This window comes from Protomyctophum bolini (genome assembly GCF_963924005.1).
Source record: "Protomyctophum bolini genome assembly, chromosome: 11".
Lineage (NCBI taxonomy): Eukaryota > Metazoa > Chordata > Actinopteri > Myctophiformes > Myctophidae > Protomyctophum > Protomyctophum bolini.
Genome location: NC_137872.1, coordinates 11,413,297 through 11,430,843, shown reverse-complemented (window position 1 = coordinate 11,430,843; position 17,547 = coordinate 11,413,297). Strand labels below are relative to the sequence as shown.

Genomic DNA, 17,547 nt, shown 5'->3' with positions numbered 1-17,547 from the left:
TTATACAACCCTAAACTAATTTTAGAATACACTACACAATACAATACAATTTTAGAACATATTTTGCACGTTCCATTTTTTTACTCAGAGATCCCTTTAGCTACACATGTAATATTTCCAGGCAACGGACCTACACATGTCAGCTACCATAAACCACTTCAAGTTATTAGGACGAAATAACTGACAGGAGTGACGGTGCTGTGCTGTGAGTAAACTAATAGGGGAGAGCCGCCAAGGATGTAACATTTTGCACGTTTCATTCTTTTACTCAGAGATCCGTTTAGCTACACATGTAATATTTTCAGGCAACGGACCTACACATGTCAGCTACCATAAACCACTTCAAGTTATTTTTTTGATAAAACAGGTCGGGAGTTATTCAACCGAACGTGGACGCTGTTTCAGTGTTACATTTGCTGCGCATATCGGATCAATTGTAACGGCATGCATGATAAATGTAACAACGCTAAAAAACACCATTAAACATATCGTTCTCAGCTTAAAGCAATTACATTTCATTGAAGCAACTCCTTAGCATTGTTTTTATACCATGGATGTGATAAGAAAATGTATCAAACATAAGGGAAATATTAAATAGTATCGGGTGTACCAGTACCAGTTTGGCCATTTCTTTTTTTTCAATGGGGCAATACATTGATTAAACAAACGTTTGATTGATTGAGTTGTACAACGTTATACAACCCTAAACTAATTTCAGAATACACTACACGATACAATACCATTTCAGAACATATAATATTGGCCAATATGTCAAATATGTAAATATTACATATAATGGCATTGAATGGAAGCGGACCATTTGTAACACATGTTACAAATGACCCGCTTTTGCAAGTTTTCTTTGCAGTTGCTTACAGACCAGAATGAACGTGAATTCCGTCTAAACACGATGCAAACTAATGAAGAACATAAGCATGAACACATCCATGTGGATTTTTATTCACCAACACCAAAGACAAAAATTGTACCACACATATACTCCAGGTGTAAAATTAGACGCATTTTGAAGGTAAACACTTCAAACTTCAAACTCCTGGCCACGTAGAGTACGTTGCTGTACACATACTGACGCGATGGCGTCATGGTGGCGTTGACCAATCAAGATATAACGTCCATGTTACAACCGTGAAGCGTTACAACCTTGGCGGCTCTCCCCTACATTTGTTACTAACATTAGGTTGTGGCGAAGTAGACACGTGGCCAGCAGATACTGTGTTTTGGACAAACAGGCTAGGTATTGGTGTTGATTTGGGTCAACTGGACAAACAGCGTGGTGTTGTTTTGTGTCTGTGTTTGTGTTGGAGCGCCTCAGTGTGGCCGTACAGGTCATGTGCAACCTCTTCCACAGAGAGATGGAGACACTAAATCTCAGCTGGACAAACATGTTTGCATGCATGCATCGCTGCCTTGCATGCTGTGTGCTACTGTTGAGTCTGTCACTTACTTTGACTGATTTATGGCATTGTCTTTCTGTTAAAATCCAACTATGTTAATTTAAGAACTCTGGGCATATAGGTCATTGTTTATTCACTGTGCACACGTGTAGCCTATTGTATGTCAGACTGTATGTCTGTCCCACAGTCACAATCCTTTAGTACTTAGGCTGTGGAAATATTCAGGACAAAACAATGGTACATTTCCAATAACCCATTCGTTACTACATGTGGAGTCAACTCCCGCCATTTATTTCTTCCCATAGTGCGTGGCAAAGTCGCTCTGGGATGAGTGCGCGCGTAGCGCGCACGAAATTCTAGTAACCAACAACCATGCCATGCCATCAGAATAAAAAAGTGAGAACCTTAAATCTCTCTAGACTTTACAAGAAACAATCCTACCATTTTGCTTGAGAGAAGTGGAAAATAGAGGGATTACGTCAGAAAATAAAGGGACGTGTCTTTATACTGTGAGTGAGTGAGTGAGTGAGTGAGTGAGAGAGTAAAAAAAAAAGAGAAAAGTTTTGTGTTTTTGTTTTTTGGGCTCCTTGCAATGCATGCATTCCTAAATTAATTCACAGTCAAGTTAAATTGATTGATAATGAAATATAAACAATCTACACAATGTTAATGACATGGTAGTATAGGTAAGTGAAGTAAAATGTATAACTTTGAATACATCGCCCTCTAATGGACATGCTCTGTAACTTGCCAGCCAGATGCAGGCCACTTCCACATAGTGCATGATTTGCTGACCATTGCCATTGCTCTGATCAGTGCACGGTAGGACTCAATTTGAAGGTGGCCTGAAAATCTATAGTAATCAAGAGATAGCTAACAAACACACACACTCCTTCCCACTTGATTTGATGTTTATTTGGATCTCTTTTAGCCTATTGGCTAATCTTCCAACAGTCCAGTCATAAATAAATAAAAACATTACAGAATACATTACAAAATACAATAGTGGAAAAAAAAACAATCAAGTATCACAGCATATATCTAAATGCATAACTGGTTGTTTATTCTCACAGGCCGTTCAGCTTGTCAGCATTGACGCTGCTGAGGATCCCAGCTTGGGATCACAGAAGAAACTCTGGTTGTCATAGAAGGCTTTCAATTCAATTCAATTCAATTCAATTTAATTCAAAGGGCTTTATTGGCATGAGAAAAGATACGTTTACATTGCCAAAGCATATAGAGGTCGACCAGGAGAGCGTGGATGCGCACGCGGATGCCGTGCTGGTGGGTGAAGGTGATCTTGTTCTCCAGGCGGTTCTCAATCACCTGGTTGAGATCCTCCAGGAGGGAGATCTCTTCACGCTTGAAGAGCTCGCGGCTGGTGTCGGGGGCATAGTCGTACGGCCAGAAGGAGCTGACGTAGACTCGGGGGGGCTCGGTCACGTTGATGAGGGGGGCTAGGCTCCAGAACAGGGCTCCATACACCCTCATCAAGTCCTGCCTGTCCATTTTGTCAGCCTTGTTGAGGATGATGCAGATCTGGGACTCGCGGCCCTTCAGCTGCTTGAAGATCATCTCCAGTTCCAGCCCCACGTCCAGTTTGGTGGGGTCAAACAATATAAAGATCAGGTCAGCGCGGTCGAACCACTGGCAAACATCGTTGAAGGGGTAGCCTGGGTAGAAAAAAAAGAGGAATTGTCAATATCACTGTTAGAATTGGAAAGCACTGTGACTGTGAGTTTGCATGTTCCCCAGCTTCCAGACTGGGACATACCCAGACAGCAGATTGAAGATTGAATGAATTGGCTTGCCAACCTCATAGGCTGCAGTTAAAACACTGCCTTCTCCAGGGGAAAGAGAACCGGCGGCATTCTGCATTTATAACAAATTCTCAAATGACTTCTACTTTTCAGAAATAACACGACTTGCAGCCTAGTGCCGCCATGTACTGTATATCAGTAGGCATCAGTAATGACCTACGGGCGAGGTCAAGCTAAAACAACAGAGCTTATTAATACAGCACAGTTAAGAAGCAGGAGTTAAACTATTAATCTGGTGTCTGAGGTGTCCCCTGAATCTCACCTCTCTCTTGCTGCTTGCGGTTTTCCATAATTCCAGGTGTGTCTACAAAGGTGACATGTTCCAGCATCTTGTGGGGCATCTCAATAACCGTCAGCCTTTTCAGGAAGTTCTGGACAAACTTCTCTAGATGGGAGAAAGGATGGGAGCTGTCTGCTGCCATGACGATACCCTGGACTTTGCTGGTCTTCTCCCCGTGCATGATTACAGTAAACTCAGAGGTGGTGGGTTGAGCACCTGAGGATGTTGAACAATTTACAATATGAGGAAACCTGAGAAAAGCTGGTTGTGTCAGAAAGACAGAGAGAAGTCCAGCGAAGAAAAGGACATGTTTTTAATGCAAGATAAGAAGAGAAAGAGAAAACCAGTGGAGCTGAGTTTCATACCAGTGTTGCAGACTCTATTTTTCATCAAGAAGAGAAAGAGACTCATTTTCATGAAGTGGGCAATCAGCTGTTGGCTAACCTATGGGAAGCTGGTAGGGACCGTCTTTCATGCCCAGGAGATAGTTGATCATTGAGGACTTTCCTACACTCCAAGGTCCCAGTAACAACACCATGGGCTTGGAGGTAATCTCCTTTTCTATAAGGACAGAACAGTAAAATAAATTTGTAAAACCGACAAACAAAAGCATAACCCTCAACTTCACAAATTCATCTCAACATATGGAAAATATGGATATACTATATAAAACAAGGTGAAGCGTCCAGCATACCTGAGATCTGAGGCTGTCCCAGATCGTCGTACTTGTAGGCCTGCATCAGGGGTATAATGGATGAGCGGTAGATGTTATGCAACTTCTCCAGAGCTAAACGAGAATGAAAAAGCAGTGAAAATAAGAGGCCGAAAGAGGCAACTGGAATGGAAAAAATCACACCCGTATGAACTAAGTGGTGCAACTCCCCCCTAGACTAGTAGTGTTAACTATACCTTTCCCATTTGCACTAATATATGCTACTCTAGCATTCCTATCAGAGAAACAAACAGTTCAGGCTCGCTAACATACTCCACCACCAGACATGTGCTTCTAACCCGTTTGGTACTGTGTGTCCAGCTGCAGCGTTTCATTGATGTGAGATCTGTCTCTGAGGATGGAGGGGGCATCATTTTCTTTCTCTGTAAAACACATTCGAAATGTATTGTTAGACGTTGAAAGCTAGACCGTTGACAGTTCCAGACACCTGTGTATAATTGATAAGCTACAGATACGGACAGATGCTCTCAGTAGAGTGCTGTTCAACATTTTTCACCACTCTAATTAAATATATCTACTTAGTTTAGTGATCTTTGGATAAACAAATTCATTTATGGCCAAATTTGAACCAGGCCTCCCAGCAAGGGCGAAATCCCCGACCGACCGGGCAGTCGGCCGTTTTGGATCTGGCCCTCTCTCGTTGTGAAATATATGAACCCTGAGTTCTGCAATTATTAGGCTAACACTTTGTAATTAATAGTCTGATTTGTCTTATGCCATATCCTCTAACTGCCTTGTTGACTTTGTTCTATACTTATAAAGATAGCTAGCATAATCATTATTGGGCATTCATCTTCATCCTCAAAGTTACCCTACAATTTACACATTATATATTGTAATTATCTAGTTTTACTGTACCATGAATTTGAACTATTCTTCGCATTTTAAGATAAAAATATGCAATATATACAATATTTTGTGGAAATACTGCCCATCCCTGACAAAGTAGCACAGTACAGTATTATTAACCCAACCATAAACGTATAGTAGAGTAACAGTAGAGAAAATATAGTAGAGAAAGCAGCTAGAAACTTACCCAGATCAGACCCCTTCCCTTCTGTGGGATGCAAGAGCAGCATGGAGACAAAGCAGATTGAAATGAAACCCTTCATGATTCCTGAGTTCAGGAGAACTGTGACATTATGCCTTGACACAGACTATATATACCGTTTAAAAGTTAAAGGGTGGATGGGAAAGGGGGTGGGGGCACAGAGACCCCAATCCAGCTATTGATCAACTATTGATCTAATCAACAGGCTCTTGAATATCCTGAATGGATGATGAGAAGGTTGGATTGAATGGTGTGACATGAAGGTGTGAGACGCATCATCACACATCACACATATTCATATTCAATATTCATTCATTCAGAAAGTGTAAGCACAGCTGCAGCTAGAAACTATAACTAATCAAAACAGATACAAACAGAAAGTGACTTCAAATCTTGAATCTTGCGAGCTGCTTTGAAAGCATTTATTTTGCAAGCTAATTAATTCACACAGGATATTCAGTATATTTGTGTGCTGATATTTTTTTTTAAATATTTTTGGGTTGTTAAAATGTATGAATGTACTGTATGTGGATATTGTGTTTCTAAGCACGCCTGTTGCAGTTTGGAATTGTGTATCACATTGTGGCACATTTCCTAGATTAACTTCATAAACCGTATACTTAGTTACTATGTAACTCTTCGTTTACAACATTGAGTCGCTCCTCCATTTACCGCCCCCAACTTGTGCAGAATGCGGCTGCTAGACTGCTAACTAACACACAAAGGAGGTCACACATCACTCCTGTGCTTGCAGCCTTGCATTGGCTTCCTATCGACTCCAGAATTGAATTTAAAATGTTATTAATTACTTATAAATCTCTTCATGGGCTGGGCCCAATTTATTTAAGTGAACTGGTGCACCCCAAGGTGAATTTGAGACAACTTAGGTCTTCAGACAAAGGTCTTCTCATTATCCCCGCCACTAAGCTGCGAACCAAAGGAGATCGGGCTTTCGAATTTGTTGCACCTACGCTGTGGAATGATTTACCACTCTGCTTGAGAAACGCTGTATCTGTTGAGATCTTTAAAGAAGCTACTGAAAACGCATTTGTACTGCAAACATTTTGGCTTGCTCCAGTGATTTCTATGTATTGTTTTATCTTATCTATTACTAGGTACTGTCTTTGCTCCTCTGTTTCTTATTTCATTGTTGGTTTATTTGTGATTGAGTTGTTCTTGTTTTATTCCTTTTTTTTAATTGTACAGCACCTTGTAACAACTGTTTTGAAAGGCGCATAAACAGAATTACCTTACCTATACTTTGTTGACTGCGGTCCCCCAGGGGTCTAGACTTGGCCCCCATATTATTTCCCTCTACAATACACTGAAAATAGCCGATCTACAAGCTTACAATTTGTTGCTTGTACATCAGCTGTTTTTACAGAATGTTTGCCTATTGTTGACAACTCTTTGCCTATTATGACATGCCCAGAATTGGGACACTAATGTTTATGTTCATGTGATTATTAATTGTATCATGGAAGGAAGAACATCTTATTTAGCGTTGGCAATGTATGTTCTCATAGAATTGTGGAATCTGAGGAATAAATGAAAAACACAAATGGTGTCTCTTTAGTCATTTTATAATATGAACAGCTTTTTCAATGATCCATAGCATAGAGAAATCTTTCCTCGTTCACCAGAGATGTGAGAAAGTCTGTCCTTATGTAGCTCCGACCAGATCGTGTGTGTGTGTGTGTGTGTGTGTGTGTGTGTGTGTGTGTGTGTATTTGTATTAATTTTGTCAAATCGTTATTTTTCAATATTTGTATTAAAACTTTTCAGCAATCAGATTGTGACACATTGAGCTTGTAGATCAGCTATTATTTTTATACTTAGAGTTAAGTATTTAAACTGTTCCTCAATTTGTTCCTCAACCTGTGGGTGGGGTCCCCAGATTAATAGCTTAATGTCCAACACTGTTTTCTCACTCAACAGTAAACAAACCAACATACAGTAGAAATGTATTACAGGGTATCTGCACATTTCTAAAGTGGAGGACAATTGAAGGACCTTTAAGACCATTTCATACTGCTAAGATGAAATAAAAATCATCAAAAGTAATCAAACTATACTATAAAAAAGTCAAACATTGGCCAAATTGTGAAATATTACCTGAGAAAGAGGTACATGATATACAAGATTCAAGATTGTAGATCGGCTAATTTCACAACGTTTATCTGTGGAACAGAGTCAAACAAAATGTAATGCCTCAAAAAAGTAGGCTAATGACTCAACTCCTACAATTCAACGTGCATTTATTTGCATTAAGTATTTTTTGGTGGTGGTCGTGGCCTGAAAAGGCTGAGAGCCACTGCTGTAAAGCACATCATTTTTATACCCAAGTAACTACAGTAACTATATTTACTCTACATCAGTAAAATATCTAGGTACTTTTACTTTGCTCAATACTTTATATACTTCTATTCCACTACTCACTTCACAATCCCTGATGTTATCAAAACCGTGTTTGTCTGTGCCTTTTATGCCCATAAATGGAAATCCCTGATGTCATCAATATAACATTAGTACTGCCGTCATACTGTGACAACAGGTACAATGGACTGATTCATGGGAGGGGCGTGTGTGGCACTGTGTGCATTAATGCTGCAGGGGTTTTAGCGTATTCACTGAATTTAGATGTCCCAGACTGGACATCTCAGTAGGCAGATATCTCTGGTAGATTGGTCATTTGGTAGACTTTTAAGATCGATTTGTAAACATACTAGGAAGCCAGGTTATATTATTATATTACAATGTTTCTTTATTTAGAAACATTGACAATGCCTCTCAGCCAATCACAATGTGAGGTCTGATGTCACAAGGCCAATATAAGCTTGCACACTTTGAGTTCATTTGTATGGCTCTGTTTCTTTAATCTCTGTGCACTTTGGCCAATTAGCTCCATTAATAGCATTCATTAACAGGTTCTCCAGATTTTGGATATAAAGCGACGTGTTCACAATGTCTATCATGTCCTATAATGGTGGGGCCGTCATGGCCATGCGAGGGAAGGACTGTGTGGCGATCGCAGCCGATCGTAGATTTGGCATTCAGAATCAAATGATCACCACAGATTTCCAAAAGATCTTCCCCATGGGAGACAGGCTGTACGTCGGCCTGGCCGGACTGGCCACTGACGTGCAGACAGTTTCGCAGAGTCTCAAATTCAATCTGAACCTCTATGAATTGAGGGAGGGTCGCCAGATCAAGCCCAAGACCTTTATGAGCGTCGTGTCTAACCTGTTATACGGAAGGCGGTTTGGACCATACTTTATTGAACCCGTGATTGCTGGGCTGGATCCTAAGACCTTTGAACCGTTCATCTGCTCCCTGGATTGTATTGGTTGTCCTATGGTGACGGAGGACTTTGTTGTGAGTGGCACGTGCTCCGAGCAGATGTATGGCATGTGTGAGTCACTGTGGGAACCAAACATGGAACCGGAGGACCTATTTGAAACCATCTCCCAGGCAATGCTGAACGCAGTAGACAGGGATGCTGTGTCGGGAATGGGAGTGATTGTACATGTGATTGAGAAAGACAAGGTTACCACACGTACCCTCAAGGCCAGAATGGACTAGAGACGTCTATTCATTACATTCTCATATTTTTTTCTACCTCTATAGGTATAGTGGCTTTTACTTACATAGGCAGTGTTGTGGACGCCACCTGACATGAAGCAGAATCAACAAGGCTAGAGTGGTGTTTAACATGCTCAGGAAGATCTGAAGCTCAAAGAACAAATCCATCGACACCAAAATGTGCCTCTTTAACTCGCTAACTGACTGATGCTGCATGGATCTGAGACATGGAGGACAGCAAAACAAACACCACACAGGCTGCAAACATTCATTCCCATCTGGTGGAGAGACAAAGTAAGCAATGTGGACCTGTGGAAACAAGTCAGGATCCCATTGACTTACAAATCCAAAAGAGAAAGTGGAGTTGGATTGGCCACACCCTCAGAACCTGCTACAAATATCACCCGACAAGCCCTGACATGGAACCCCCAGGGGAAAAGGAAACGAGGTCGCCCCAGCTGGAGAAGAAGTGTTTTTATGCTGTTGTTCTGTATGAGGCTATAGCCATCTGTCTATTTGTGCGTATGTCTGATGGAGATCATCTTGCAAACCGTTGGACCGATCAGTGGAACATGTCTTGTGCACTCTTGCCATTAGGCCAAGGAAATATACCTTCATGCATTTGTCCCCACATAGATGCGTACTGGTAGCCTACATAGATAACCAGACAGGCTTCCCACATGAAGTCTGGGGTTAATTAATTGACGCTACACCATTTCAATCTCAAGATTTATTATTTTATAATGGAAGTCAATGGTGTTCGAATTGGGCTACAACCTTGCCCAAATTTGGGCAAGTTATACATCATAGCGTTGCTGATGGGCAGAAACTTCTTATCTCCATATTTTAACTTAATGTAAATCATACCACAGCGTCACACGAAAGCATCAAAGGTAGCAGATGTACAAGCTTGTAGATCTGCTACTTTTGAATCCTGAAAAGTAACTGTTTTGGACATATGGGTTTCCACCCGACAGAGACGACAGATACAGTAATATACTGATGTTATAGACTGGAGAAGTCCGAGATCCACATGGACACCAAGCTTTCATTAGACAAAAAAAAAACTAATGTTCAAAATGTCACAGTGACGACTAATCAAATCAAACAAAATAAAGAATATATAGCGGCCTGTCATCTGGATGAGACTTGAAATGTTTTTTTTTTCTTGTTTTTTTAATTTATGGATTAATATTATTTCATATAGCTTTCATAGGCTATTGCATATGTATGTTTTCATTCTTATCTTATGGTGCCAACTACCAGATAACATAAACATAGTTCTCCATCAGCCACTGTTAGCCACCTCTTTTGAATGCTTCAGACAGAACATCTGCAGTAGGCTACTTAGCAGGGTGACGCAATAGACCAGGGGTGTCCAGGCTACTTAGCAGGGTGACACAATAGACCAGGGGTGTCCAGGCTACTTAGCAGGGTGACGCAATAGACCAGGGGTGTCCAGGCTACTTAGCAGGGTGACGCAATAGACCAGGGGTGTCCAGGCTACTTAGCAGGGTGACGCAATAGACCAGGGGTGTCCAGGCTACTTAGCAGGGTGACGCAATAGACCAGGGGTGTCCAGGCTACTTAGCAGGGTGACGCAATAGACCAGGGGTGTCCAGGCTACTTAGCAGGGTGACGCAATAGACCAGGGGTGTCCAGGCTACTTAGCAGGGTGACGCAATAGACCAGGGGTGTCCAAACTTTTTTCAAAGGGGGCCATATTAAAAATATATTAAAACACCCAAGGGGCCAACTTCATAATGTACCTTCGATTCTAAACGATTCAATTTAACTATCATCTTCAATATTTAATATCAATTGTATTTTGTCAGGTGTGCGCTATGAGCATAAGGTGTAACTCAGCCTTTTTTCATCCTTTTTACCAAATGTAACCAGACGAACAAGGTAAAAAAAAAGAATAAATACAAGGAACAAGGAACACTCACAAATTATACTCTGGGAAATGCCCACGTTAAAAGACTTTAATGTAAAAGTACGCCATACTGTTGGGCGGGCCGTTCATAATACAATTCAGGTATGAAGCTGCGGGCCGTATACAATTCGCCCCACTGCCACATTTGGCCTGCGGGCCGCACTTTGGACAGCCCTGAAATAGATTGATATGGTCAGGACTCAGTAGTGAGCATGATAGTCACAACAAATCGTTCAAAGAGTCCAGTAGGCACTGTGCACGCTCAAAAAGGAGAGGGAAGATTGCTCAGGTAATATGGACAAATACGTTTTATCTGTAATTAATTAATTGTAACGTCTATGAGACTACACAGAGTCTGTGTATTGTGTATTGTCTGTTTGTCTAGAGCTAAAATCTTGCAGACCTTTCTTGCATACACTGCCATAAAGCAGTACCCAAACTTTACGAATATTATACGGTGCCTATGAGGCCATTTATTATGATCGAGCATCATCTCCTCGTGAGATGGAGATAAAACTGGGAAAGGGGGTTTGCTTTTAACCGTAAGGGCGAGTGAGGCCTTTGCCGTTTAGCCTTTTCTTCTTTTCTTTATGGCAATGTCTAGACATTTATTATGTCTAGAACGATTCTTCCAATTCTTCACATCTAGAAAGACTTGGAAAATAGCTGGAGGCACAGATGGAGCCGCAAGGTACAACATACTAATGTTCTACTACAATCTCTGTGTTGTAAGTGTAGCAGATATGTTGACCTCTGATCTGGCCGGGTCTAAAATGGTCCAATGGAACATCAAATAAAAATAGCCCACCGTGCCACATTTGTGTTAGCCTCGGTCCCAGGCTTACTCATCTGAGAAGAGAAAAGCCTGGTCACAACCTAAGGCAGAAACGCTTTTCCGTTTCATTCACAGAGATGTAAACAGATTTGTAAAGCGTCAACGTAATTTCCTTGAGCGGTACTTCCGTCAAAATCCCACAAACCCCAGCCCTTTTGTGCCCATATATGGAAATCCCTGATGTCATCAGTATATGGCCAAACAGGCATGCCGATATGGGTATATCGGTTGGATCAGCGGGACTGGACAACTGGATATCCATACATGTGCATGACCATATTTGGGCATAGCGGTCACATTTGTGGCTCTGAACATCCTGATCTCCACATACAATATGCCTATATATGGGCGTATCGGGTTTGTTTGTTTATGGTTCTTACGTCGGGGGCCAATATAAGCTTGTGCAGCTAGACTTCATTTAAGCAATGATGCTACCAGTCAATAATTTGGATTCACAGATAGTTTAGACACAATTTGCTAGACTAGACAATGCTGTGGTTTCAGGGCTCCATTCACAATGCCATTGCCTCTGCCAAACAACAGACGAAGATCTTCGTTGTTGTTATCACAGGTGCGGATGAGCAGTCTGCACGGCTGATGTCCAGCTGGGAGGACGACAACGTTTCGGAAGCTGCACAGAATTGTGTGGCGATCAAAGTGGATGCCAGGAGTGAGACATGCGTGCAGTTCTCCCAGATCTATACGGTGATGTGCATACCATCCAGCTTCTTCATCGGAGAGAACGGCATTCTCCTCGATGTCGTCGCTGGCAGCGTGTCTGCCAAGGAACTCACAGGAACAATCGGAAAAGTCAAACAGATGCACTCTCTGCAGATGCGTGGCAGAGTAGAAGGGTTATCATCGGGCGACACCGCCAAAAGATCTCCGGTGGAAAACCGGGAGACCAGGGAGGAGGAAAAGTTAACAAACACAATAGACGACAGACGGGAACAAAGAAAGAAGGAAGAGCAGGAGATCAAGAAAGAGATGGAGCGGAGGAAGACGGAGAAGGACACATTGAACTTCAAGGGCAAACTGGAGGACTCAAAGAACAAGCAGCTCCTGGATGAGTGGACCCGTAAGAAGGCTGAACACAAGGCCGACCGGGAGCGTGTTAAACAGCAGATTGCTTTGGACAGCGTTGACAGAGCTTCACGCTACCATGAGTTGGATGCCCTCAAGCAGGCAGCACAAAAGGCCAAGCAGGCAGAACAAGCCAAGAAGGAGGCCTTAGTCAGGGACAGACATGACATAGTGAATATACAGTTCCGTCTCCCAGATGGCTCTTCCTTCACCAATCAGTTTCTCTCAGACAGCAGTCTGCAGGATGTGCAGCAGTTTGCCGTTCATGAAGTTGGCGGCCGCTGGTCATATGGTAACTTCTCCCTTGCCACCATGTTCCCGCCGCGGAAGTTCGCAGATGAGGACCTGAACAAGACCCTGCTTGAGCTAGATCTGGCCCCCAGTGCCTCCATATTGCTTATGCCTCAGACGGGCTGGCCTACCAACACACTGATCCGGTATTCTGGAGATGCAATATGTATTTTATACAACATAATTTTGAATATAACGTTGAATCCCCTGCTGGCTGTATGGAGGTATTTCAGGGGACTTCCCTCTCCCCCAGACACTACACAGCCCAACGCTTACCCCAGCTCATCATCAGCAGCCACCTCTAATGCACCGCAGAGTGAATCCTTCAAGAAGGACGGCAGCGTCAACCGGTTACGCGCCCAGGAAGACAGCGAGGACGACAACAACACTTGGAATGGCAACTCCACCCAGCAGATGTAGTGAAATGACAATATAGAGTTGTGCTGTTTTAGAGTGTTATTGTTTTCTCTCTTCCAGGGCTGTGCTCCCTTGCATGGAGTAGATAATAATAGCCAGAGGGAGGTCCTTTCAGTTCAGGTATAGGATTAGACTGCTATTGCCCAGGTCTGGCATGCATTGCATAGCGTTAGTCAGTGGCAGTTATTATGACTGACTCGTTCATGTTGAACATTTTATCGAGTGAACATTGAATGCATTACACTTTGCATGTTGTATTTTTGTGGGCCCGTTACGTATATATGTTTAAGTAAGCTGATTAAAGCTATAATCAGAATAAACTTAATTCGGATTACAGCAAAACATCAGCAAGACAGCAACAGTAGTTATTTGGAGGCTATTTGTATCTTTACAGCTGTTCAGCCACAGTTATTTAAATACTGTAGTTTTATATCTATGCTGCTACTCTTTTGGGGCGCTAGATCCTCCAACACACCTGGCTTTGTGTGTGTGTGCCCCTGTGACGTCATGTGGCACCAAGTCTATGGACGTTTTATGATTTTATGATCACGATAAAATCTACTTCACACAAGTGCGATTTTTTTTTGCCGCTGCATCAATCATTGGCGAGGTTACCCTGCTTATGATGTGTAAGATGTTGTTGTTGGTAACATGCATGTTGGTGTTGATGTTTACTACTGCACACAGCAGAGAAGTTGAGCTTGATATGTGGAGGGAGGTTCAAGTACACACTGGCCATACACCCATACCATTAGGCCTCTCTACCGTGGCTAGTGACTGGCCATACACCCATACCATTAGGCCTCTCAACCGTGGCTAGTGACTGGCCATACGCCCATACCATTAGGCCTCTCTACCGTGGCTAGTGACTGGCCATACGCCCATACCATTAGGCCTCTCAACCGTGGCTAGTGACTGGCCATACGCCCATACCATTAGGCCTCTCAACCGTGGCTAGTGACTGGCCATACGCCCATACCATTAGGCCTCTCTACCGTGGCTAGTGACTGGCCATACACCCATACCATTAGGCCTCTCAACCGTGGCTAGTGACTGGCCATACGCCCATACCATTAGGCCTCTCAACCGTGGCTAGTGACTGGCCATACGCCCATACCATTAGGCCTCTCAACCGTGGCTAGTGACTGGCCATACACCCATACCATTAGGCCTCTAACTTGTACACACTGGCCATAGGGCCATACCATTAGGCCTCTAACTTGTACACACTGGCCATACGGACATACCATTAGGCCCCTCTACCGGGCTAGTGACTGCCACGTGTCCTTCAGTCGCCAAAACAAATGAAAAACGTTTTCAAAAACAATGTTTCATTTTAGTTATGAAGCCTTTACTCAGTTACTCAGTTCACTCTCAAAGGACTGTGTAGTCCGTTATTTGCACCACACAAGCAGGCTAAAATGGACATGCCATCAGACTCGGTACACAGAAAGGGCTTGAGTGGTGAATGTATGTCATTCTAAATAACTAGGCAGCACTGGCCTACTTTGGATTGCAAATAGGGAATGCATTCATGCCACACCCTGTTAAAAACCCATCAGAGTACCTGTTTATCTTTATATAACAATCAGAACCATAACATTGTATGTCTGATTATATTAAATAACAAAAAATAAATAAAGGTGACAAGGTCCTGTACATGCATCAGTTATTCTTTGTACTGTAACCAAACTGTATTGCAGACCAAAATTAACTCAACTGTTGCTTTGAAGTTAAATTGTAACATTTTTTGATCAACCAAAATAATAATTCAATTGAACAATCAAGATTTCAAAGTGCAAATTAAAATGTTCGATCTCTTTAAGTCCCGCAATGTAAAGTTCCTTTCAATGTCGCCAATGAGTCAAGTATCAAAAAAGTTAGCCCTAGAATTTCTGTGCTCTTGCATACAGCCAGGTAATCCCCAAACAGGGTAATCTGTGTCCCCAGGTTATGTTCCCCACTTACCTTATGATTATGGGTTAGGTTCAGGTTAGATTTTAAGTGGGGAACATAGAACCCGGGGAACATATAAACATTCCCACACAAACGTATGGGGCACACAACTGACAGGTACGTTTCCATTGGTGCAGGGTGCATCGCTGGTAAATTTCAGATGACGTTTGTGCTTCCCAAAGGATGTTTTGATTATATTCAGTCCTGCGATCATTCAGGGCCCCTCGCCCTGACAGAATGTTGTCCGTGTGCACTTCGTGAAAAAGTGCAGATATCTATCTATCTACAGTATAAATGCACCAAGTCTCTGTAGTCTGTACGTATACGGCTGTAATCCACATTACTCGAGAACCGTTCCCCCCACCGACTTCCAACTCGACACACGCATTCCACACCACCACAGGGAGTGCAGTGTCCGGAATCAGCTCAAATAGCCCGTGCAGTACTTCTGCCCGGGCTCTGGACCTACAGTACATCTCCATATAGGCTATGGAGCTGGCCTGTAGCCGGGCACCGGTCTAGTTTGACTAAACACACCTTTTGGCCTACTTGTGCGCAAGCAGAGCGCATACGTATACTGCTACTAACTGGTGTCTATTACAACTTCTGTTCTAAATCCTTGTCCTGTTATTGACCTTATACCAACCTTGAAACGTACCGTAGTTACATCACCATCAATAGCCAATAAGGGACCACCATTCCACACACACACACACACACACACGCGCGCACTCGCACGCGCGCACGAGCGGAGAGGACTGATCTATGGTTGTGATACTGGAGTACATGAAATGTATGTAAGATTGTAGATCTTCTATTTTCCAATAATCAAGTAATCCATAAAGTCATCAAATAGAAAGACAATGCATCGCTCAAGAAAAGGAGAAAAGATATTCCTCACCCAACCTTCAAGTCAGGAGGCAGGTTCCCCTTTGGCTTTGCCCAAAAGCTCTGATGGATTCAATATTTTCAAAGCAGAAATGTTCCTTGATCAAACTTTTCTTCTGCAGATCTAAAAAGTTAATTTCTGGACCTACTACTGGTTTATCAATTTCTGATTATGGTTTAGTATTGTCCTTAAAAGAGTCTCTTTGACAAGCCACCACCAAACAGAACACTCTTTTTGATACCTAGAATGGAACCCCCTAGCTGTCACCTCACTTCCTGTACTTTTCCTCCTGCCACCTCACTTCCTTGCTTTTCTCCCACAGCTCCCCTTATGAGCAAACCTTGTCAACAGAAAATCAATGACCATGGTTTAACTACACAAAACTAATTATATTCAACCATATTTCATGTGAGTCATTCCGGTATGATTTGCGGTCCCTCAGACCTTTTCAAGTGTATTTTATCAATGGGTCATTCATTTTTAAAAGCTTTTTATCATCGATTGAAATGTTTAATATTGTGTAAAAATTACATACATTGTATCTTCATATCAGAAATGATTGCTTTCTTTCAGTAGACAGTACACCACCTATTTTGTCCATTTTGTCTTGAGCTATGACTACTAAAACATTTCAACAATCCATAAATTATCTATCTATCTATCTATCTGTGATTTATTGCTAGTCGTGTTTAGTTTTTGAATAAATAGATTATTAATCATTAAAATAGAGTTTTAACCCCCCAGTCGCACTCAACCCCATTACATTCTCCCTCCATAACAATAATAAACTGGCCCTTTAGCGACATCACCTATAGGACGTCTTCTGAACAACATGCTACAGAAAGAGGCAATTTCACACCTTATTTTACATTTATACTCTCATATTTGGTCGTAGCTTAACAGCTCAATTCTGTTACATGGAATAAAGATAGAAAATAATTAGTTGTGAAAACAAAAGGGTTGTGAAAATTATGTTTGTTATTTCAACAATATATTAGATTTCTTAACTCATGCATGCCATGTGGTGTGGTCTCCTCTTAATCCCCACAGGTAGAGTAGTGGCCATCTTGAATAAAAAAAATCACAACCCAGTTCCACTCAACCCCATTAATATATATATTATTCTATATTAAAAAAATAATGTAATGAATGAGATGGGGAAATAATGTTGTTCTGCAAATGTTGTCCTTAATGTTGTGTCATTTAAAAAAAGATAAAGTCCAAATTGTACATGGTTTGGTGGAATGACTCATGTTTCA

The 17,547-nt window shown here is 42.0% G+C and overlaps 3 protein-coding genes across 3 annotated transcripts; 2 read left to right on the top strand and 1 right to left on the bottom strand.

Annotated features, from left to right (window-relative positions):
* Positions 1 to 2,482: 2,482 nt before the first annotated feature.
* On the bottom strand, positions 2,483 to 5,360 carry LOC308324470 (sarcalumenin-like; the record flags this gene model as incomplete). Its single annotated transcript, XM_080776514.1, has 6 exons — positions 2,483 to 2,529; positions 2,639 to 3,088; positions 3,498 to 3,731; positions 3,960 to 4,076; positions 4,210 to 4,302; positions 5,285 to 5,360. 6 exons carry the CDS (start codon positions 5,358 to 5,360, stop codon positions 2,483 to 2,485), a joined length of 1,017 nt encoding a protein of 338 aa, XP_080632640.1.
* A 2,903-nt stretch (positions 5,361 to 8,263) lies between these two features.
* LOC308324677 (proteasome subunit beta type-3-like) lies at positions 8,264 to 8,881 on the top strand (the record flags this gene model as incomplete). Its single annotated transcript, XM_080776887.1, has 1 exon — positions 8,264 to 8,881. The coding sequence occupies one exon, from the start codon at positions 8,264 to 8,266 to the stop codon at positions 8,879 to 8,881; it is 618 nt and encodes a 205-aa protein (XP_080633013.1).
* Positions 8,882 to 12,141: 3,260 nt separating this feature from the next.
* LOC308324469 (UBX domain-containing protein 4-like) lies at positions 12,142 to 13,446 on the top strand (the record flags this gene model as incomplete). The annotated part of the gene is made up of 1 exon (XM_080776513.1): positions 12,142 to 13,446. One exon carries the CDS (start codon positions 12,142 to 12,144, stop codon positions 13,444 to 13,446), a length of 1,305 nt encoding a protein of 434 aa, XP_080632639.1.
* Between the last annotated feature and the right edge of the window lie 4,101 nt (positions 13,447 to 17,547).